Source organism: Scyliorhinus canicula, chromosome 18 (assembly GCF_902713615.1).
Source record: "Scyliorhinus canicula chromosome 18, sScyCan1.1, whole genome shotgun sequence".
NCBI lineage: Eukaryota > Metazoa > Chordata > Chondrichthyes > Carcharhiniformes > Scyliorhinidae > Scyliorhinus > Scyliorhinus canicula.
In genome coordinates this window covers 42230477-42252184 of record NC_052163.1, presented here as the reverse complement: position 1 = coordinate 42252184, position 21708 = coordinate 42230477, and the positions used below count along the sequence as shown (strand labels likewise).

At 45.1% G+C, this 21708-nt stretch overlaps 1 protein-coding gene and 1 long non-coding RNA gene across 10 annotated transcripts in view; one reads left to right on the top strand and one right to left on the bottom strand.

Moving 5' to 3' along the window:
* Positions 1 to 960, bottom strand: part of LOC119953475 — an 80592-nt gene extending 79632 nt beyond the window's left edge. Inside the window, exon 1 of the long non-coding RNA XR_005458031.1 lies at positions 904 to 960. This is a non-coding gene — a long non-coding RNA (uncharacterized LOC119953475). The remainder of the gene's footprint in view (positions 1 to 903) is intronic.
* LOC119953474 (mycbp associated protein) overlaps positions 1 to 18340 on the top strand; it is a 229365-nt gene extending 211025 nt beyond the window's left edge. For 8 of the 9 annotated variants that reach the window (XM_038777797.1, XM_038777791.1, XM_038777794.1 and 5 more), the window contains 5 exons: positions 2050 to 2094; positions 6287 to 6331; positions 12090 to 12184; positions 16391 to 16558; positions 18153 to 18340. In XM_038777797.1, coding sequence (XP_038633725.1) covers positions 2050 to 2094; positions 6287 to 6331; positions 12090 to 12184; positions 16391 to 16558; positions 18153 to 18248 — 449 coding nt within the window. In that variant the 3' untranslated portion in view covers positions 18249 to 18340. The remainder of the gene's footprint in view (positions 1 to 2049; positions 2095 to 6286; positions 6332 to 12089; positions 12185 to 16390; positions 16559 to 18152) is intronic. The other variant, XM_038777799.1, reaches the window with a different exon arrangement.
* Positions 18341 to 21708: the final 3368 nt, after the last annotated feature.

Below are 21708 nucleotides of genomic sequence, written 5' to 3'. Positions count from 1 at the left end.
TGATGAGCCACTAAGCGCTGTGGACTGGACAGTGCAACTTCAAAGAGAGCTATACAAAGGCCATGTACTTTTCATAACCTAGGCTGGCCAGAAGGAGATGGATCATCTGTTAAGACAAAGGTCCGCAACTTCTCTTTCAATTCCTAATGGTTGAGAAATTTACCGATATTTGGAATCTAGACAATGGATAAACATCCTTTGTCGAAGATGGTGGAGAGGTGGATGTCATGCAACATGGACGTCTGGCTTGTGGAACAAGTAATATTGCCTTGCTGAACTGTATAACTCAAGTCTGCTGTTTACCATCTGACCAGTAGCCTCACAGCCTCACAGTACCTGGTCCCATCTATACTACTGCTTCTGTACCATCTACAAGACTGATTCATTTCTACATTCCTGTTTCATCATGTAAAGTCAACACCTTGCGAAAAGTGAAATCCACAACATTAATTTTCAGCCCATTGACCTCCATGAAGGAATTCCTCATTGAATTTGATTCTGGAATCTGGAACTCACGTGACATAATTTCTAGATACTCTGTGGTCTGTTCTGTAAAACACTCTTATCTCTATCCCTCCCATTATGTCTGAGCGTGGAGATGATTTAGCAACCCTCCTTTCATGGTTTGAATGTGTTCAATAAGCTGAATCTATTTTTTTAGTTCATCCTATTAAATACACTGTTCTAATAATGTATTTTAGACTAGTCTTTGGTGGACATAGCCCCTCGGTATTACTGTTCCCCATTTTATGTTTGACTAAACTGACTGCAGAATTTTGTAAATTGGAAGCCCATCAAGAGTTTGTAAAGGAATTTTAATTTTATGTGAAAAGCAAATTCCTTCATTCATGAAATAGATCATTGGTGAAGATAGTTTGTTGCCTGTGCAGTTTTAGCACTTACCTTCAAAAAGAAATGCATTGCCGCTGAGTTCAGGGAACAGCATCCAAAGGCTCTGAGCTATGAGGACCGACTGTCAGAGCTGACCTAGATTCAAATATGACAAAATAGAATTGTTGGGGTCATTATGACTTCATTTAAAATTCTGTGAGGTAGAGAAGGCAGCACGGTCTCCTCACACTGGGTTCAGTTCCGGCCTTGTGTGACTGTGTGGAGTTTACACATTCTCCCAGTATCTGCATGGGTTTCCTCCGGGTGCTCCGGTTTCTTCCCACAGTCCAAAGATATGCAGGTTAATTAGATTGGCCATGCTAAATTGCCCCGTAGTGTCCAGGGATGTGTAGGTTAGGTTAAGGGGTTATTGAGATAGAGCATTTAAGTGTATTTGGTTGGTGTGCTCTTTCAGAGGGTCTGTGCAGTCTCGATGGGCCGAATAGTCTCCTTCTGGACTATCGGCATTCTATGATTATTTATTCTCAACATAAGACAGGAGCACAAGTTTATCAAGTTTTAAGCAAGGCTGGAGCAAGTTTCTTTCCACAATATGCAGTGACGGCCCACATTATCTACTTCCTGTACTACTGCAACTTTTGGTAGAAAGCTGTTGGTTTTCAATGATGAAGGCATACTAATCATGGAGAATATTGAGCAATTTAGGGAGACACTCTCACTTACACCATTGAATGAGTGGAATACATTCCTAGCAGAGTAGATTGTAGCGCGGTGATTAGCACTGTCTTCACAGCACCAGGGACCTGGGTTCGATACCCGCCTTGTGTCACTGTCTCTGCAGAGTCTGAATGTTCTCCCCATGTCTGCATGGATTTTCTCCGGGTGCTCCGGTTTCCTCCCACAAGTCCAGAAAGACATGTTTGTTAGGTGAATTGGACATTCTGAATTATCCGTCAGTGTACCCGAACAGGTACCATAGTGTGGAGACAAGGGGTTTTCTCAGTAACTTCATTGCATTGTTAATGTAAGCTTACGTGTGACAATAATAAAGATTATTATTATTAAATGAATGTTTTCTTTCCACTGTGTTTTATTTACTTTCTTTTAGAATTTTCTTAGCATTTTCCCAATAGCTTGATCAAACTATGTAATCTGCTTTTCCATTATCCTTTTACTAATTTTCTTGTAATAACCTAGTTGCATCTAGTGTTGAGACAGAAGATGGTTCTTCTAAAAGAACTGGTAAGTAGAAACAAGAACAAAGGTAGGAAGTTGTAGAAATGTCAGAATATCTTAAGCCTGTATAGGTTAGTATTAAGGTTAAAATAGGAATCCACTGGAGTAGATGGATGGAATTGAATCTCAATTGGCTTTGATTACAAAATGAATTCAATAACATTTACCAAAGAACCAGAATCACATCAAAAGAAGGTACAACAGTGACTTTGCACGGACCGTATTGTCATCAACATCCTGGGGTTACTATTGATCAGAACCTGAATTACACTAGCTATATAAATACTGTGGCTACAAGACCAGGTCAGAACAAAATAAGACAGGAATTCTGTGGTGAGTAAAGCGCCTCTTGACTTCCCACTCTGTTCATTGTCTACAAGGAACAATTAGGTATGTGATGGAATACTCTCTACATTGTTTGGACGGGTGCAGCTCCAGCAACGCGCAAGAAGCTCCGCATCATCCAAGATAAAATAAACTGCTGGATCGGTACTCCATCCAACCTTAAATATTCACTCCTTCCACCGCCAGTACACAATGTCAGCAGTGTGTACCACCTAAAAGATGTATTGCGGCAACTCACCAAAGCTTCTTCAACAGCACCTCCCAAACTTATGACCTCCACCAACCACAAAGAAGGACAAGAGCAGCAGACGCATGTGATTACCACCACCTGTTGGATCTCCTCCAAGCCACATGCCACCGTCACTTGGATTTCTATCGTAATTCATTCACTGTCACTGAGTCGCAAACTAGGAACTCCCTTCTAACCAGCATTGTGAGTGTATCTATAGAACATGTACAGCAGCAATTCAAGGAAGCAGCTCACCACCACTTTCTCAAGGTAATTGGGGACCTCAGCAATGCTGGCCTTGACAGAAATACTCTAGTCCCATGAAAGAATATCAAAGAATTAATGGTGCTACAGGGTTTTCATTCTTTCTCTAGGTGTGAACATTGTATACTTGGCAGAGTACTATTAACAATGTTAATGTAGACCACTGTAAATCTTTAAGCCTAATGTGGCTCCAGTGTATAGTGTACATCACCTCAAATTGTGGCATATTAAAAGAAAAATATTCCTATTTTGTGTTCATTTTCATGTCATATGTTGGACGGGACTCTCCATCCCACTGGTGCGGCGTTTCCCCGGGATTCTCCATCTAGCCAGCTGGCCAGTGAGGTTTCCCATTGAGGGCAGCCCCAAGCCGTCGAGAAATCCTCGGGCTGCCGGCGCAACGGAGATTCCCGACAACAGAGAATCCAGTCCATAATATTCACCCCTTATGTTTGGAGCATAAAGATATGAATAGACTTGAGGATGTTGTGCTTGCATGTGAAACAAAATCAGCTTGTTCATATTTTGCAGTGAGATCAGCTTACAATAGGCTGGATAACACACAGGGTAAATGAAATGCATGTTCCACAACAATAACAATTTATATTCATATAGTCACTTTAACACAGTAAAGTAACCCAAGGCACATCAGAGTATCATCAAACAAAATTCTATCAATCCAGCTGTTTCCATTTTGCACAATCTATGAAAGCCCTCACAGTGGTCCCACTCTATCCAATGTGGATGGAACCAGCCTTTTACTCGGTGGTAGTGTTCCTGCCTCAGAATGTTCAGAATTTGAAGACTATTTAAGCAAAAGTTGGGGAATGGAGACCGGCACTCCCACCTTGTTTATGGGTTGACATCCAGCAGGATACCCGCTTCTGGTGGGTGCGGTTGGCCTTCATCTTATGGGTTTTGGGAGCCCATAAAAACCCTCCTTCCCTATGACACTAACCACAAAGATGGGTATAGAGTGTTCCTGTATCAGCCTGTCAGACTTTTAATCAGCCAAAATCCTCCACCTGCTACACATTTACTCGAAGGGAAGAGCATGAAGATAGGAAAACTGTCCAGCTGTGAATCCTCCTACTGATCTCCAAATGTGAAGATAGTGTAAGGGACTAAGACCACACACTGTATATTTTTATAAAATATATATAGATATACTCGTTGCCATTTCTAAAACAGAACAAAGACTTTTAAAATGACTGAAACTGTGTCTGTCACCTCGTAACAAAAAAAGCCACTTGGCAGTTTAGGAAAACCTACACCTCGTTATCGCTGATGAGCCACTAAGCACTGTGGGCTGTGCAGTGCAACTTCAAAGAGAGCTATACAAAGGCCAGATACTTTTAATAACCTAGGCTGGCCAGAAGGTGATGGATCATCTGCTGACACAAAGATCCGCAACTTCCCTTTCAATTCCTAATGGTTGAGATATTTGGAATCCAGACAATGGATAAACATCCTTTGTCAAAGGTGGTGGGGAGGTGGGAGTCGTACAACATGGGCCTCTGGCTTGTGGAACAAGTAATATTGCCTTGCTGTACTGTATAATTCAGTCTGCTGTATACCATCTGACTAGCAGCCTCACAAGTAGATACCTCTGCTCCGTCTGAATACAAGTTCCCACCTACACTACTGCTTCTGTACCATCTACAAGACTCATTCATCTCTGCATGCCTGGTTTATCATGTGAAGTCAACACATTGTGAAAAGTAAATTCTACAACATTGATTTTCAGCCCATTGACCTCCATGAAGGAATTCCTCATTGAATTTGTTTCACGACACTGAAACTCACGTGAATTAATATCTAGATACTCTGTGGTCTGTTCTGTAAAACACTCTTATCTCTATCCCTCTCGTTATGTCTGAGTGTGGAGATGATGTAGCAACCCTCCTTTCAATGGAATAATTGAATGTGTTCAATAAGCTAACCCTATTTTTTGAGTTTATCCTATCAAATACACTGTTCTAATAATGTATCTTAGACTCTCCTTTGGTGGACATAGCCCCTCAGTATTACAGTTCCCCATTTTCAGTTTGACTAAACTGACTGCAGAATTTTGCAAATTGGAAGCCCACCGAGAGTTTGTGAAGGAATTTAAATTTTATGTGAAAAGCAAATTTCTTCATTCATGAAATAGATCATTGGTGAGGACAGTTTGTTGCTTGTGCAGTTTTAGCACTTACCTTCAAAAAGAAACGCATTGCCGCTGAGTTCAGGGAACAGCATCCAAAGGCTCTGAGCTATGAGGACCGACTGTCAGAGCTGACCTAGATTCAAATATGACAAAATAGAATTGTTGGGGTCATTATGACTTCATTTAAAATTCTGTGAGGTAGAAAAGGCAGCACGGTCGCCTCACACTGGGTTCAGTTCCGGCCTTGTGTGACTGTGTGGAGTTTACACATTCTCCCAGTATCTGCATGGGTTTCCTCCGGGTGATCCGGTTTCTTCCCACAGTTCAAAGATATGCAGGTTAATTGGATTGGCCATGTTAAATTACCCCATAGTGTCCAGGGATGTATAGGTTAAGTTAAGGGGTTATTGAGATAGAGCATTTACGTGTATTTGGTTGGTGTGCTCTTTCAGAGGGTCTGTGCAGTCTCGATGGGCCGAATAGTCTCCTTCTGCACTATCGGCATTCTATGATTATTTATTCTCAACATAAGACAGGAGCACAAGTTTATCAAGTTTTAAGCAAGGCTGGAGCAAATTTCTTTCCACAATATGCAGTAAAGGCCCACATTATCTACTTCCTATACTACAGCAACTTTTGAAAGAAAGCTGTTGGGTATGCATGGAGAATATTGAGCAATTTAGGGAGACACTCTCACTTACACCATTGAATGAGTGGAATACATTCCTAGTAGAGCAGACTGTACATGTTGTCTGCTACATGGCCCAAATGGGCTGCACAGTGATTAGCACTGTGGCTTCACAGCACCAGGGACCGGGTTCGATTCCCAGCTTGGGTCACTGTCTCTGCAGAGTCTGCATCTTCTCCCTATGTTTGCGTGGGTTTTCTCCGGGTGCTCTGGTTTCTTCCCGCAAGTCCAGAAAGATGTGCTTGTTAGGTATATTGGACATTCTGAAATCTCCCTCTATGTACCCTAACAGCTGCTGTAGCGTGGAGTCTAGGGAATTTCACAGTAACTTTGTTGTAATGTTAATGTAAGCCTACATGTGACAATAATAAAGATTATCAGTATTAAATGAATGTTTTCTTTCCGCAATGTGTTTTATTTACTTTTTTTAGAATTTTCTTAGCATTTTCCCAATTTCTACACGCTTGATCAATGTATTCTGCTTTTCCATTATCCTTTTACTAATTTTCTTGTCATAACCTAGTTGCATCTAGTGTTGAGACAGAAGATGGTTCTTCTAAAGGAGCTGGTGAGTAGAAACAAGAACAAAGGTAGGAAGTTGTAGACATATCAGAATATCTTAAGCCTGTACAGGCTAGTATTAAGGTTAAAGTAGGAATCCGCTGGAGTAGATGGATGGAATTGAATCTCAATTGGCTTTGATTACAAAATGAATTCAACAACGGGTACCAAAGAACCAAAATCACATCAAAAGAAGGTACAACAGTGACTTTGCAAGGACCGTATCACCTTCAACATCCTGGGTTTACCATTGATCAGAACCTGAATTAGACTAGCAATATAAATATGTCATCATGAGAACAGGTCTGAAGATGGGAATTCTGTGGTGAGTAACTTGCCTCTTCACTCCGCATTGTCTGTCTATCACCTACAAGGCAGAATTAGATATGTAATGGAATACTTTCCACTTTATTTGGATGGGCGCAGCTCCAGCAATGCTCAAGAAGCTCAACAGCATCCAGGATAAAATAACCTGCTTGATCAATACTCCATCCACCACCTTAAACATTCACTCCTTCCACCGCCAGTACACAATGGCAGCAGTATGTACCACCTAAAAGAAGTATTGCAGCAACTCACCAAAGCTCCTTCAACAGCACCTCTCAAACCTCAGACCCCTACCACACAGAAAGAAGGACAAGAGCAGCAGACGGATGGGTCACCACCACCTGGAGGATCTCCTCCAAGCTACACGCCACCCTCACTTAGAATTCTTTCGTAATTCTTTCACTGTCACTGAGTCGCAAAGTAGGAACTCCCTTCTAACCAGCATTGTGAGTGTATCTATTGCACATGTCCAGCAGCAATTCAAGGAAGCAGCTCACCGCCACTTTCTCAAGGTAATTGGGGATCTCAGCAATGCTGGCCTTGCCAACAATACTCTAGTCCCATGAAAGAATAACAAGCATTAGTGGCGCTAAAGGTTTTCTCTAGATGTGAACATTGTATATATACCAGAGTACTATCAACAATATCGATGAAGAATACTGTAAATCTTTAAGCTTAATGTGGCCTCTGCGTATAGTATACTTCACCTCACATTCTGACAGGTATTAAATGAAAGATATTCCTATTTTATATTAATTTTAGTGTCATATATTGGGCGGGATTCTCCATCTCGCCAGCCGGACAATGGGATTTCCCATTGAGGGCAGTCCCATGCTGTTGGGAAATCCCCAGGCTACCGGCGCAACGGAGAATCCCGACAGCGGAGAATCCAGCGAAGAATATTTACCCCTTATGTTTAGATGGTTTTGTGGAATAAAGATATGAATAGACTTGAGGATTTTGTGCTTGCATGTGAAAGAAACATGCATGTGAAACAAAATCATCTTGTTCATATTTTGCAGTGAGATCAGCTTACAATAGGCTGGATAACGCACAGGGTAAATGAAATGCATGTTCCACAACAATAACAACTTATATTCATACAGAACCTTTAACATACTAAAGTAACCCAAGGCACATCACAGAGTATCATCAAACAAAATTCTATCAATATTGCCTTGCTGAACTCTATAACTCAGTCTGCTGTTTACCATCTAACTCATCGAGCCTCACAAGTAGATAACTGCTCAGGTGAATACCTGATCCCATCTACACTACTGCTTCTGTACCACCAACAAGACTGATTCATCTCTGCGCGCCTGTTTCATCATGTAAAGTCAACACATCGCGAAAAGTGAATTCCACAACATTGATTTTCAGCCCATTGACGTCCATGAAGGAATTCCTCATTGAATTTGATTCTGAAATCTGGAACTCATGTGAACTAATACCAAGATTCTCTGTGGTCTCTTTCTTATCTCTATTCCTCTCATTATGTATGAGTGTGGAGATGATGTTGCAACCCTCCTTTCATAGTTTGAATGTATGCAATGAGCTAACCCTTTCTTTAGTTCAACCTATCCCGAGTTTCCTGGGGGTTATTAATAGAAAATTCGATCCCACAAAAACCTAGCGGGTTGGTAACAAACACCACCATTTTGTACAGAGGAAACAAATCAGAACACCATTCTGTTTGCTGACATGAGAAATGAGTGCTATTTCAATTGACCCCCACTCCTGTCTGTAACTATATCAGTACAGAAACACAGGTGTCTTGCTAGGTCATTTTGGAGGCCAGTTAGGGTCTGCAATATTGTTGAGCTTCTGGAGTTACGTATAAACTGGGCTGGGTGAGGACAGCACCTGTCCTTTCCTGATGGACATTAGTAAACTAGGTAAGTTCTTACAACAGTCCTATTGTGTTACAATCACCATTACAGATGCTAACTTTTAAATTCCAGATCTATTTAATGAATTGAATTTAAATTACCCATCTGCTATGATGGGATTTGAACTCATGGTTGAACTCTGTGGATCATTAATTCAGGTCCCTGGATTACTATATTAACAAAACCACTGTGCTATCCTAACCCAGGGCTCAAGATTTATTCTAGCTGAAAAACAGTCTAAAAACTCAGTGCAGTACTGAGGGAGTGCTGCCTGATAGTTTGGTGCCTTTTGTTAAGTTACCTGCTGTCCAGATCAAAACCATGGGTGCAAAATAGTTGTCTCACTATGTGGAGCAATCCTTCTGTAAATGTAGTATTAGAAAATGGGCCCATTTTCAGTTACTAAAATAAAGCAGACATTAAACTAAACCAAAGCGTCCAGTTCAAATTTGGACTACTCAAGTGGGAATGAGTAAACGTATCTGTGCAATTGTACAATTTGTTTTAACGTCAGTCATAAAGTATTATCATGGCATTTAATAGCAGGAGACACTAATTTAAGCCATCAGAACTTCAAAGGAATTGGAAACTGACAGCTGAGTGTGTAGTGTAGCTGTTAAATATTTCTGTGAATCTCCCATGGCACATGGATACAGGCGCTGGCCAATCCAGCAATGGAAACCGCAAGATTTTGGGTTCCATCCACTTTTGCTCTGAATTAGCTGATCTCAGCTGAGGCAGCAGTTGGATTACGGTCAGGAAAAATCAGTCTAGGTTTCTGCCCTTCATTATCACGCACCAATGTCTACTGGAAATCCATGTCCAAGTGGGGTAGGTGAGAACTTCCACAATCCAAACTTTGTTGCCACCACCAGCCTGTTTGTACCCATTAACCTGCTGCTGCCTATCCAACTGTTGGCATCAGCCAGTTGCTGGCACCCACCCGCCATCCATTTGGAAGCTATCCAGTTTCTGTCAAATATCAAACAACACATCATGAAAATCAGTGCCTTAAGGTAAGGAAGAGATATTCGTGACAACATTAGGGTAAGTCCTTACCTCTGGAAAGCCATTACATCAAGTAGAGGTATAATGATTGGTAAATACAGGGCAGCACGGTGGCGCAGTGGTAGCACTGCAGTCTCATGGCGCTGAGGTCCTAGGTTCGATCCCGGCTCTGGGTCACTGTCCGTGTGGAGTTTGCACATTCTCCCCGTATCTGCGTGGGTTTCACCCCCACAACCCAAAGATGTGCAGGCTAGGTGGATTGGCCACACTAAATTGCCCCTTAATTGGAAAAAACGAATTGGACATTCTACATTTATTTTTTTTAAATGATTGGTAAAGACCGAAAATGTGTATATCCAAGCTTGCTTTGTTCCCAATCTTCTGTCAGTGTCGATTTAGGCTGAGATTTGTGTTTTAGATATTAGGCACCCTTCAATATCTCACCCACATGGTCATTCATGAACGGAGTCCAGATTTTGTGAAATAAGCAGAATGTTTTGATTGTGGAGGGTAGGTAATTACAACTGAGCAAAATCCTGTTTTCAATCTTTGTACAAATTCCTAACAAATGTTTCTGGATTGCAATCAGGAATAGGAATCCTGGGGCGGGATTCTCCAATCCCGCGGCAGAGTGTCCACGCTGTCGCATTTTACGACGGCATGAACGGGCCACTCCCATGACTAATTCTGGCCCCTACAGGGGGCGAGCATGGCGCTGGAATGGTTCGCGCCACTCCAGCTGCAGATCCCGGCGCGAACTGTGCGCCGCGGGATCCGCGCTTGCGCAATTGCACCAGCGCCAACGAGGCCATGCGCAGTGCCGCGCCGGCCTTCAACGCGCCGGCCCCGTCATGGCGGGGGACTACAGGTGCCGGCGCGTAGGAAAGGAGACCCCCAGCCACAGAGGCCTGCCTGCCGATTGGTGGGCCCCGATCGCAGGCTAGGCCACATCAGAGGCCACCCCCGGGGTCAGACCCCCCCTCCCACCCAAAGGCCGCCACCCGACCCTCATACGCTGAGGTCCCGCTGGCCCAGAGCAGGTTAGAATGGCGCCAGTGGGACTCGGCTCTTTTCTTACGGCCGCTCGGTCCATCCAGGCCGGAGAATCGGCGGGCCGGCCGCATTGAGCGGCCTGCAACCGGCGCCACACCAACCACGCCGGCGCCAATGCTGCCGATTCTCTGCTCTGCGGAGAATCGCGTGCCGGCGACAGGGCGGTGTGGCGCGGAGTATCCCACCCCTGGTGTATATTTTCTCTCCCAAGCTAGGACTATAGAAACAAGCTGTGGCACCATCAGTGCCTTGAACCATTCATAGTCTGTATAGTCCAGTACCATTTAGCCACCGAGCACTGCTCCCTAACACTTTTAAAGTAGAAAAAACCCCACTGTGTTTTGTGGGGGGGGGGGTGGGGGGAAATGAAAAGTATGTGAGTGAAAAAGAAAAGATGAAAGGAATTAAGGAACAGATACTGAGCCAAGTGAGGAGAATTTGGAGGAGTTACCAAACTTGATCAGAAGGTGGGTTTTGAGATGATTTTTTAAGGTGATGACTTTTAAGAGGTAATTTCAGAGAGTAGGGCTGGAGTGGCTGAAGGCTTTACTACAGCAGTGGGCTGAAGGAGATGGATTGAATCAGTAAAGACAGAATGGTGCTGGGGAGGATAAATAGCCAGAGGAGTTTGCCAATGTGTGATAAGATGAGGCAGTGGAATGGTTGAACATGAGAAATATACATTTTATAGATGAGGAAACAAACAGAGTAGGAAAGGGAATAAGGCAGTGATGTTCACTGGGACTTAGTATGGACAGGTTACAAAGAGTACTAAAAATCAAAGTTTATATTGTGTAATCGCCAATATACATGTGAAGTGAAAGCTACTACTTTTGCAATATTTGTGCCTGTTGGAGCATTAAAAATAGTCTGATTCCTGGGCAGCACAGTGGGTTAGCCTTGCTGCCTCGCTGCGCCGAGGTTCGATCCCAGCTCTGGGTCACTGTCCGTGTTGAGTTTGTACATTCTCCCCATGTTTGCGTGGGTTTCGCCCCCACAACCCAAAGATGTGCAGGGTAGGTGGATTGGCCTCGATAAATTGCCCCTTAATTGGAAAAAGTGAATTGGGTACTCTAAATTTATAAAAAGAAAAAAACAGTCTGATTCCTGCATTGGACAATGGCCGGAATTCTCCGGCCACTGGGATTTTTTTTTCCCGCCTGCAGCGCAACCCCACCCACAGGTTTCCTGGCGGCATGGAGTGGCTTGAATGGGAAATCCCATTGACAAGCGGCAGGAAGAAAGAATCCCGGCAGCAGCAAACAGTGCGCTGCCGAGAAACACGCGGCTGGGGGACCGGATAATCCCATTCATCATCTTGTTTAAAAATATGGAATTATTACCAAACAGACATTCCTGAAACCTGGAATGTCCAGATGAAAGACTCTGGATATCCCAGTCACTCAGTGCCACTTATTTAAGATGTTTCTCTTTCTTTCCTGCCATCCTTCCTATAAATTCCGACTGCCTGGCACCTTCGCCAATCAGTATCTAAAAAAACAGGAAAAAAGGACGAAAAGAAACCAGCTGACAAAAAAGGAAAGAAAGGAGCTAAATCTGCTGGCAAAGATGACGAGAAGGAGGTACAATTGATGCTTGTTAGAATTCTCTCTTCCTATCCTGTTAAATTGTTAGCTTTGCTTTTTTCCTTGGTGTCCTGTTTAGTTTGAGATTTTAGGGCCTTAAATATGGCAGGGTTATGAGTAGCCTGTACCCAAACTAATCAGTTTTGGGATACAGGTGCCCTCCTCTATTGTTCGAATCAAAACATATCATACCATCTCCTAATTAGATTTCTTTTCATATATCAAAAATATGGAATTTCTCACTTTCCACAGTTTTTTTCTCTTTTCTCCAGTCAACTGGTTCCTGACCCCAAGTTTGAGCGGCATTCCTGACTTGGTTCATCTTCCGCTTTACTCTTTTCATCTCTGTTGGTATCTCACATTCGTCACCTTGACCAAATTATGCACTCTCGGGTTAGTCGGAAACTTTGAAGAATGTCATACGCTCAGTCCAAGGTCTTAGACATGGCTCGGTTGGTAGCACTCACGCTTCTGAATCAAAATATAGACTGACACTCCAATGTAGTACTGAAGAAATGCTGCATTGTTTGAAGTGTGGTCTTTTGAATTAGACATTAAACCGAGACCCTGTCTGCTATCTTAGGTGGCTGTAAAAGATCCCATGACACAATTTTAAAGAAGGGGAGTTGCCTGCGATATCCTTGTCAGTATTTCACACTCATCTAACATCTTAAAAAAAAAACAAATTATCTGGTCATTTGTCGGGCCTTGCTCTGCGCAGATTTGGCTGTCACGCTTTTCTATAAGGTGCTTTGAAACATCCTGAGGTTATGAAAGGTGCAATAAATAATAATGCAAGTCATCCTGTCATTAAAGATATCTGGCCAATCAAAATATTGCATTTTACCTTTAACAACAAGCAATCCCAGGACACTTAAAATATATGCAAAGCAAATCTCAACCTGCTCCACCCCAGTGTCATTCCCATCCTCGGAATATCTTCTCCAGTTATCCATTGTCTCTGTCCCAACTCTGAGACACTTTGCCAAACCAAGGGCATCTTTATATGAACATGCCTTCTAAGAACTGAATTTTAATCATTGAAATCCATTGCACATGGAAGTATTGCAACCAACAGATGAGATATTTATCCTATATATGCAAATTAGCTTTCAAAATGACAGAACAAATTGGATGGCAGGGCGCCACTCAAACCCACCATAAATAAACATACAAAAATTTACCTAGAAATTGTAACAGGGAATCAGAGTATTTGACCTGACTAGTCCTGTCTGGGTGTTTATCATCCTTAGGAGCAGCATCCTCATTCCACATCCTTGACCTCTTCCCTTATCTCTTCAATACTTATCAAATTAATTCTTAAATTATGGGGGGGATTTTACCACCGCGTTTGCCACGAACGTAAACAGCGGCACAGGTGCAAAATCCTGCAAATCAGAAAGCAGGATTCTCATTTCCCAGCTTTCCCCGCTCCTCACCGGAGACAGAGGTAGGGCAGCAACCTCGGGCGGAATTCTCCGACCCCGCCATGTCCCGAATTCTCCGCACCCCGAGATTCGGCGGGGGCGGGAATCGCGCCTCGCCGGTCGGCGGGCCCCCCGCGGCGATTCTCCGGCCCGTCTTGGGCCGAAGTCCCGCCGCTGACAGGCCTTTCCCACCGGCGGGAATCAAAACACCTCTGGTGCCGGCAGGATTGACGGCACGGGCGGGCCCCAGGGTCCTTGGGGGGGGGGGGGGGGGTGAGCGATCTGACCCCGGGGGGTGCCCTCACGGTGGCCAGGCCCGCGATCGGGGCCCACCGATCGGCGGGCGGGCCTGTGCCGTGGGGGCATTCTTTTTCTTCCGCCCCCGCCATGGTCTTCACCATGGCGGGGGCGGGAGAGACCCCCTCCCCTGCTCATGCACCGGTATGACGTCAGCAGCCGCTGACGCACCGGCACATGCGCGGACTTCCGCGGGCCGACGAAGGCCTTTCGGCCCCGGCTGTCGTGGCGCCAAAGGCCGTTCGCGCCGGCCGGCGGAGTGGGAGCCACTCCGGCGCAGGCCTAGCCCCTCAATGTGAGGGCTTGGCCCCTAAAGGTCCAGAGACTTCGGCACCTTTGGGGTGGCCCGATGCCGGAGTGGTTCACGCCAATCCGTCCCGTCAGGTCCCCCCACCCCGCCGGGTAGGGGAGAATCCCGGCCCTCATTTCCATATATTTTAATGCATTTGCATATTATTTAAGGGCTTCCCAGCCACAGCAAGGTTTACAACAACTTTATAAGAACGAGAATCAATGGAATGAAACCCTCTGTAGACACCAAAGTATAGACCCCAGGGAGAGGGGGCATATGGGCAATGCCTTTGCACAGGTTGACACTGCCCCAGCATAGGTTGGCACTGCCACTCTTTAAAGATGCCACCTCGACCTCTGTGGAGCTGGCTCTATCAGGCCCCACACTGCCAGGGTAATGACATAAAGCATGCTCTGAGATTTTCTGTGCACTATAGAACAATAGAATATTACAGCGCAGTACAGGCCCTTCAGCCCTCGATGTTGTGCCAACCTGTGAAACCAATCTGAAGCCCATGTACACTATTCCATTATCATCCATATGTTTATCCAATGATCATTTAAATGCCCTTAATGTTGGCGAGTCCACTACTGTTGCAGATAGGGCATTCCACGCCCCACTACTCTCCGTGTAAAGAACCTACCTCTGACATCTGTCCTATATCTATCTCCCCTCAATTTAAAGCTATGTCCCCTCGTGCTAGCCATCGCCATTCGAGGAAAAAGGCTCTCACTGTCCACCCTATCTAATCTTCTGATCATCTTGTATGCCTCTCTGAAGTTATCTCTTAACCTTCTTCTCTCTAACGAAAACAGCATCAAGTCCCTCAGCCTTTCCTCACAAGATCTTCCTTCCATACCAGGCAACATCCTGGGAAATCTCCTCTGCACCCTTTCCAATGCTTCTACATCCTTCCTATAATGCGGCGACCAGAACTGCATGCAATAATTCAAATGCGGCCACACCAGAGTTTTGTACAGCTGCAACATGACTCATGGCTCTGAAACCCAATCCCTCTGCTAAGTGCCAGAAAGTCTGGTCTGAAACCTCAGCTGTGCATCTGGAGGAATACATTTGGATATATTTGCTTATACCAGACATCTTAGTTAATCCATGCCTCTCAATCATAGAATCACTACAGTGCAGAAGGAGGCCATTTGGCCTATCGAGTCTGCACCAACCCCCTGAAAGAGCACCTGACCTAGGCCCACGTCTCCACATTAGCCAACCTAACCTTTATGGACACTAAGGGGCAATTTTAGCATGGCCAATCCACCTAACCTGCACATCTTTGGACTGTGGGGGGAAACCGGAGCAGCCGGAGGAAACTCACACAGGCACAGGGAGAATGTGCAAACTCAACACACAGTGACCCAAGACTGGAATTGAACCCTGATTCACTGGTGCTGTGAGGCAGCAGTGCTAACCACTGTGCCACCATGCTGTAATATTCAATGCTGCAATATTCTTCCTATAGTATGGAGTCCAGACCATACACAGTACTCCAATTTTTAGATAAATTCGCCATCATATCTTGATTTTTGTATTCTGCAGCTCTTGCTCTAAAAGCTAGGATTTTGTCAGTTTTTTATGGATGTTACGACCCCCTCGAGGGGCCACAGATTTTGCTCCATCCGGTTCCCTGTAATTACCTCTGAGTATGAATCCCTAGGTAATTAGGGTAGGGGTTTCCTCTGAACAAGGGGGAACCTCTCTGGATAAAAACCCCAACCTGGGTGCAGGTCGTAGATGGTGGCCTTTGTTAGTAGTGTTAATAGTGTGACTTAATTAAAGCTGCATTCTTTTTATCCTACCGTGCGTTCCTGCATCTCTTTCGTTGGATTCCACAATGGCTTTATCCATTTTAGGTACTCTTTTGAGAGCCGAGAGCCCAATATCGTTCTACTTTGCTACATCACACTGCTTTCCAACATTCATGATTATTTTTAAATAATTATTTCCCACCTCACACTCACCAACATCAAATTCTACTTGCCACCTTTATGCCTGTTCCACTATCTTATCCACCTACAGCTTCCTTTGGTCCTCAGTGTTATTTGCTGTGCCTCCTATTTTAATATTGTCTGTGACAGGATTGTTCTGGTTGTTGAGTGATGAAAGCAGAACTCTAATTCTCTATACAGAATCTGTGCAGCATTGCTATTATTATTGTTGCTTTCCTTGTAGAAACGCCTGTCTTCCAAAAAGACAAAGAGCAAAGAGGATAAAAAATCCTCCAGTCCCACATCACTCAAGGGCAGCAAGCAGGCTGCATCCAGAGAAAGCCCTGAACAAGATCAGAATCAAGAAGACCCCGTTGTATTGCAAATGTACAGAGAGAAGCTATACATGGAGGTAAGAGTCCATTTGACAAATGGCCCAGCAAAGGACAGGAAACATTGAGGGTCACCATACCTCAGGCAAGGGGCAGCGTTGAGAAGGTGGAGCCTTCACGAATAACCCTCAACCGGTGTAGGAATTGAACCATGCTGTTGGCTTTGCTCCGCATCACGAACCAGATGTCCAGCCAACTGAGCTAAACTGCTAGAGGTGGTGGTGGGTCGGTGCGGGGAGGTGTCAGATCCAGACCCAGCGTTTGGGGGATAGTGGTGGTGTCAGACTCTGACCCAGTGATTGGTGGGGGTCTAACCCGGACTCAGTGGTGGAGGGGGGGGGGGGGGGGGGCTGGAGCCAGGCCTGGTGGTTGTTGAGTTCATCCGGGAGGCAGGGGGCTCAGTCCAGGTGGGAGGGATGAAGCTCAGACAGGAGGGGGGGAGGTAGGGAATGGGCTCAGTTCAGGAGGGATGGAGGGGCTCGGTCCGAGGGGGGACAGTTCTTGGGCAGTGGTGGGGTTGGGTTAAGTCAGGTCAGAGGGGGGAGTTCAGGGTGGTGTGTTCCATCCTCTGGGGGGTCGTGTTTGTAAGGGATGTCCCATGCGAGGCTGGGTCTGGGTTTTTTTAATAGTTCATCTGGAGTTAGAAATTTTCTTTCCCTTCTAACTCTTTCTGAGTAACTATTAGGTTAAAGTTGGCAGGACCAGCAAAGTTAGCAATTTAAATTGCTTCTATTGTTATTATTATTATTATTGGATGGTTCCCAGTGCAATTGCCCAGCGGAAGTTGGCACTTCTTTTTTAAAAATAAATTTAGAATACCCAATTCATTTTTTATCCAATTAAGGGGCAATTTAGAGTGGCCAATCCACCTACCCGGCACATCTTTGGGTTGTGGGGGTGAAACTCGCGCAAACACGGGGAGAATGTGCAAACTCCAAATGGACAGTGACCCAGGGCCGGGATATAACCTGGGTCTTCAGTGCCGTAATACAACAGTGCTAACCACTGCGTCATCATGCCACCCTGAAGTTGGCACTTCTGGACAATTGCCAGGTAAACCCTTGCATGGGAACTTCCGAGAGAGATAAATACATTGCTGGGGAAACCGGAATTTATGGGCTGTTATTCAAAACTATACCTCCCCAACCAGGGAAAAAAATCTCCCCTGCATCTACCCTTTCAAACCTCTTAATAATGCTTCAGTGAGGTCACTTCTCAGCTGCCCAATTATTAGGAAATACTGGCATCGCCGACTCAGCACGGCATCAGTGTATGAAAAATGCTAGGATCTATTATTAGGGACTCAGTAACTGGACACCGAGAAAAATTATATGATTAGAGCCAGGGTAGGTGGATTGGCCATGCTAAATTGGCCAATAATTGGGTACTCTAATTATTTTTTTTAATGATTAGACAGAGCCAACATGGATTTATGGAAGGAAGTCATAGTTGACAAATAGGATTAACTAGCCACTTATGTCTCCCTGTTTGTGGGCTCTTGCTGCCCCAATTCTCTGCCCACTGTTCATCCAGCACTCTCTACTAGCTGACTCAGCCTCTCATTTAAATGAATGTAGCTCAATGTTCAAGAAGCCTCTCTTTCTCTCCCCACAGGTATATGGACTGGTGCAATCCATGATGGATGAATTTTCTTTTATCTTTGATGACCTGAAGGGTCAGGACACGGAGCCTCTGGATAAGTGTGTTTGAGTGTGAATGTAGCTATTAGCATGGAGTTGACCTTGTTACTATGTTACATTTCTATAAATTTGTGGAAATTATATTAAAGTTTTAAATTAAAATCTCTAATTTTCTCCCTCTTCTGAAACTACTGACTCTGCTAAATAACGAATGATTACCTGAATAAGGTGCTTGGGATGTATGGGTGGCAGTGTCTTCAGTATTAACAAATGTCAGTTTTGTGTTTGCACATTAGATATTTTATTGGGTTCATTAGTTACCTAATCTTCCCATTTGTGGGCCTTGTGTCCCTTACAATCTAGAGTGTGCTCCTTTCTGTCATCTATTGAGAACCAAGAGGAATACAGAAGGTTCAGAGAAGTGACCAAACATATTGGAGAAGCAAAGAAGGATTATAAGAAAAGATTGGTCGCCAACATAAAAGGGAATCCCAAAACCTTCCATAGGCACATAAATTGTGAACAGGTAGTAAAAGGAGGAGTAGAGCAATCCTCAGGCTCCAATATAACAGATACTTTCATTTAAAAATAGCAACTAACTGAACAACATGCGGGCAGCATGGTAACACAGTGGTTAGCACGGTTGCTTCACAGCAGCAGGGCCCCATGTTCGATTCCCGGCTTGGGTCACTGTCTGTGCGGAGTCTGCACATTCTCCCCGGGTCTGCGCGGGTTTCCTCCGTGTACTCCGGTTTCCCCCCATAGTCCAAAGATGTGCAGGTTAGGTGGATTGGCCGTGCTAAATTGCCCATAGTGTCCAAAAAGGGTAGGTGGGGTTACGGGGATAGGGTGGAGATGTGGGGCTTAAGTGGGAAGCTCTTTCCAAGAGCCGGTGCAGACTCGATGGGCCGAATGGCCTCCTTCTGCACTATAAATTCTATGTTCTATACAGCCTGGCTCTATGTTTCACAGCAACAAACCAATGGATGCAACATAAAACCTGGGAGACTTCTCTCATTCTACATGCAGTTCTTTCCTCCGTTATTGTTATTGTCTGAAAATGTAACTTCTTTATTCAAAAAAGGAGGGAGAGAGAAAGCAGGAAACTATAGGCTAGTTAGCCTAACATCAGTCATGGGGAAAGTGTTAGAACACATTAAAGATGTTACAGGGGGGTGGCACATTGGCGCAGTGGTTCGCACTGCTGCCTCACAGCACCGAGGACCCGGGTTCGATCCTGGCCCCAGGTCACTGTCCTCAACGTCCATGTGGGGTTTGCACATTCTTCCTGTATCTGCATGTGCCTCACCCCGCAACCCAAAGATGTGCAGGGTAGGTGGATTGGCCATGCTTAATTGCCCCTTAATTGGAAATTTTAAAAAAATATATAACGTGTTTAGAAAAGATAGAGAAGGAAGAATGGGAGGTGGGGTGGCAGTACTGATTAGGGAAGATATTGTGTTGGAAAGAGGGGATGTCCTTGGGCACATCGACAGAATCCATTTGATTAGAGTTGCAAAGTAAAAGGGGGATGATCACACTTATGGGGACATTTTATAGGCTTCCAAATAGCACAAGAGAGAAATAGAGGACCAAATGTGCAGTGGAATCACAGAGACCCCACTCCTTGCTCCTATTGACCATGCCACGCCATGGTGAGCTCATTTTCGGGCCAGTGTTGCCGTTGGATCACACCCATAATCTGGAAAACTTAACCTAACAACATTACTGCAACAGACACATGGTACAATATATATAAAAGTTTCCTACATCACACAATTTATCGGAGTTCTTTGTGCAGTGGATAAAAATGGACTGGTGGATGTAATGTACTTAAAATTCCAGAAAGGTGCCACATCAAAGGCTACAACGTTAAAACCAAGTTCATGGTGTAGGGAATATCATCTTGGCATGATTGAAGTTTGGCTAGCTAACCAGAAACAGAGTTGGTAATGGGTCTTTGACTGGATGGCAGGATGTGCCAAGTGGTGTGCTTGGCCTCAACTTTTTACAATTTATATAAATGATTTGAATGAAGGGACTGAAGATATATTGTTGCTAAATTTGCTGGCAACACAAAGATAAGTAGGAAAGTAGGGCGGAATTCTCCGCTCCCGCGATAAATCGGGAAGGCCGTCGTGAACTCGGCCGAGTTTCACGACAGCCTCGGAGGCCGCTCCTCTCACCTTATTCACCCCCACCCGGGGGGCTAGGAGTGGCGCTCCATAACTCTCGGCCGCCGGGCCTTGACGTTTGCGTCAAGGCGGCGCGCCGAGAGTGACACGACCGCGGTGCCTAAGTGACGTCAGCCACGCATGTGCAGGTTGGGCGGCTCCAACCCGCGCATGCGCGGCTGACGTCACGACGGCTGACCACTCAAATCCGCGCATGCACAGTTGCCGTCTTCTCCTCCGCTGCCCCGCAAGATGATGGACCTGGGGAGTATGAATGGTGGGGGAAGGGGTTCAATATTGGGTGAGGTGTTTGCAAGAGGAAGTGGATGGCGGGATTCTGGGAAAGCGGGGTTGGGGGTCGCTGGTAACAGAACGATGGGGTAGGTCTGGCTGAATGGGTGGGGCCTGGAGTAATGGTGATGGCAGATAGGAGGGGTGGGGGGTTGCTGAGAGAACCCGGTCAGAATGGTGACGTGGAACATGAGGGGGTTAGGGGACCGGTGAAGAGAGCGAGAGCTTTTGCGCATTTGAAAAGTTTAAAAGCCGATGTGGTGATGCTGCAAAAGACCCATTTGTGGTGAATGTGATTCACACCGGATTATAATCTGTATATACATGTGTCTATATTGTAAGTGCAGTTGCACTACCTGTCCTCCAGGGGGAGTAGCTCTGGGAATGCTCGAGTTGTACGGGGCTTCTCCCTTGGCTCTGCCCAGGACTCCTCCCCCGGAAGCTGCTGTATAAAGGTCAGTGCCACATGGTCAGCCGGCCAGTTCACCGAAAGTTCAATGGCTAATAGGCTGGCTCTGTTGTGAGTATATTAAAACCGCTATTCTAATCCTACAAGCACGTGTCCGTAGAATTGTTGGTTCCAACACCATTTGAGGGTGAAAGACCAGATGAGGCTTAGGAAGGGTTGGGTGAGCCAGGTGTTTCATTCAGGGTTTGAGAGTAGTGGTCGGGGGGTTGGCAATTTTGGTGGGCAAGCGGGTGAGGTTCCAGTTGGAGACGGTGGTGATGGATCAGTGGGGTAGGTACGCTGTAACAGATGCGCTGGAGGGGACGGTTGGTGTCATTGGTAATCGCATATACCCCCAACTGGAATGATACAGGGTTTGTGAAGAAAACACTGGCTGCAATCCCAGATTTGGGGGGGGGGAGGCATTGGAATATGATTAGATTTTGGGGAGGGGATTGGATTGGATTGGATTTGTTTATTGTCACATGTACTGAGGTACAGTGAAAAGTATTTTCCTGTGAGCAGATCATTAAGTACATGAAAAGAAAAGGAAATAAAAGAAAATACATAATAGGGCTACACAGGGTACACAATGGAACTACATAACACCGGCATTG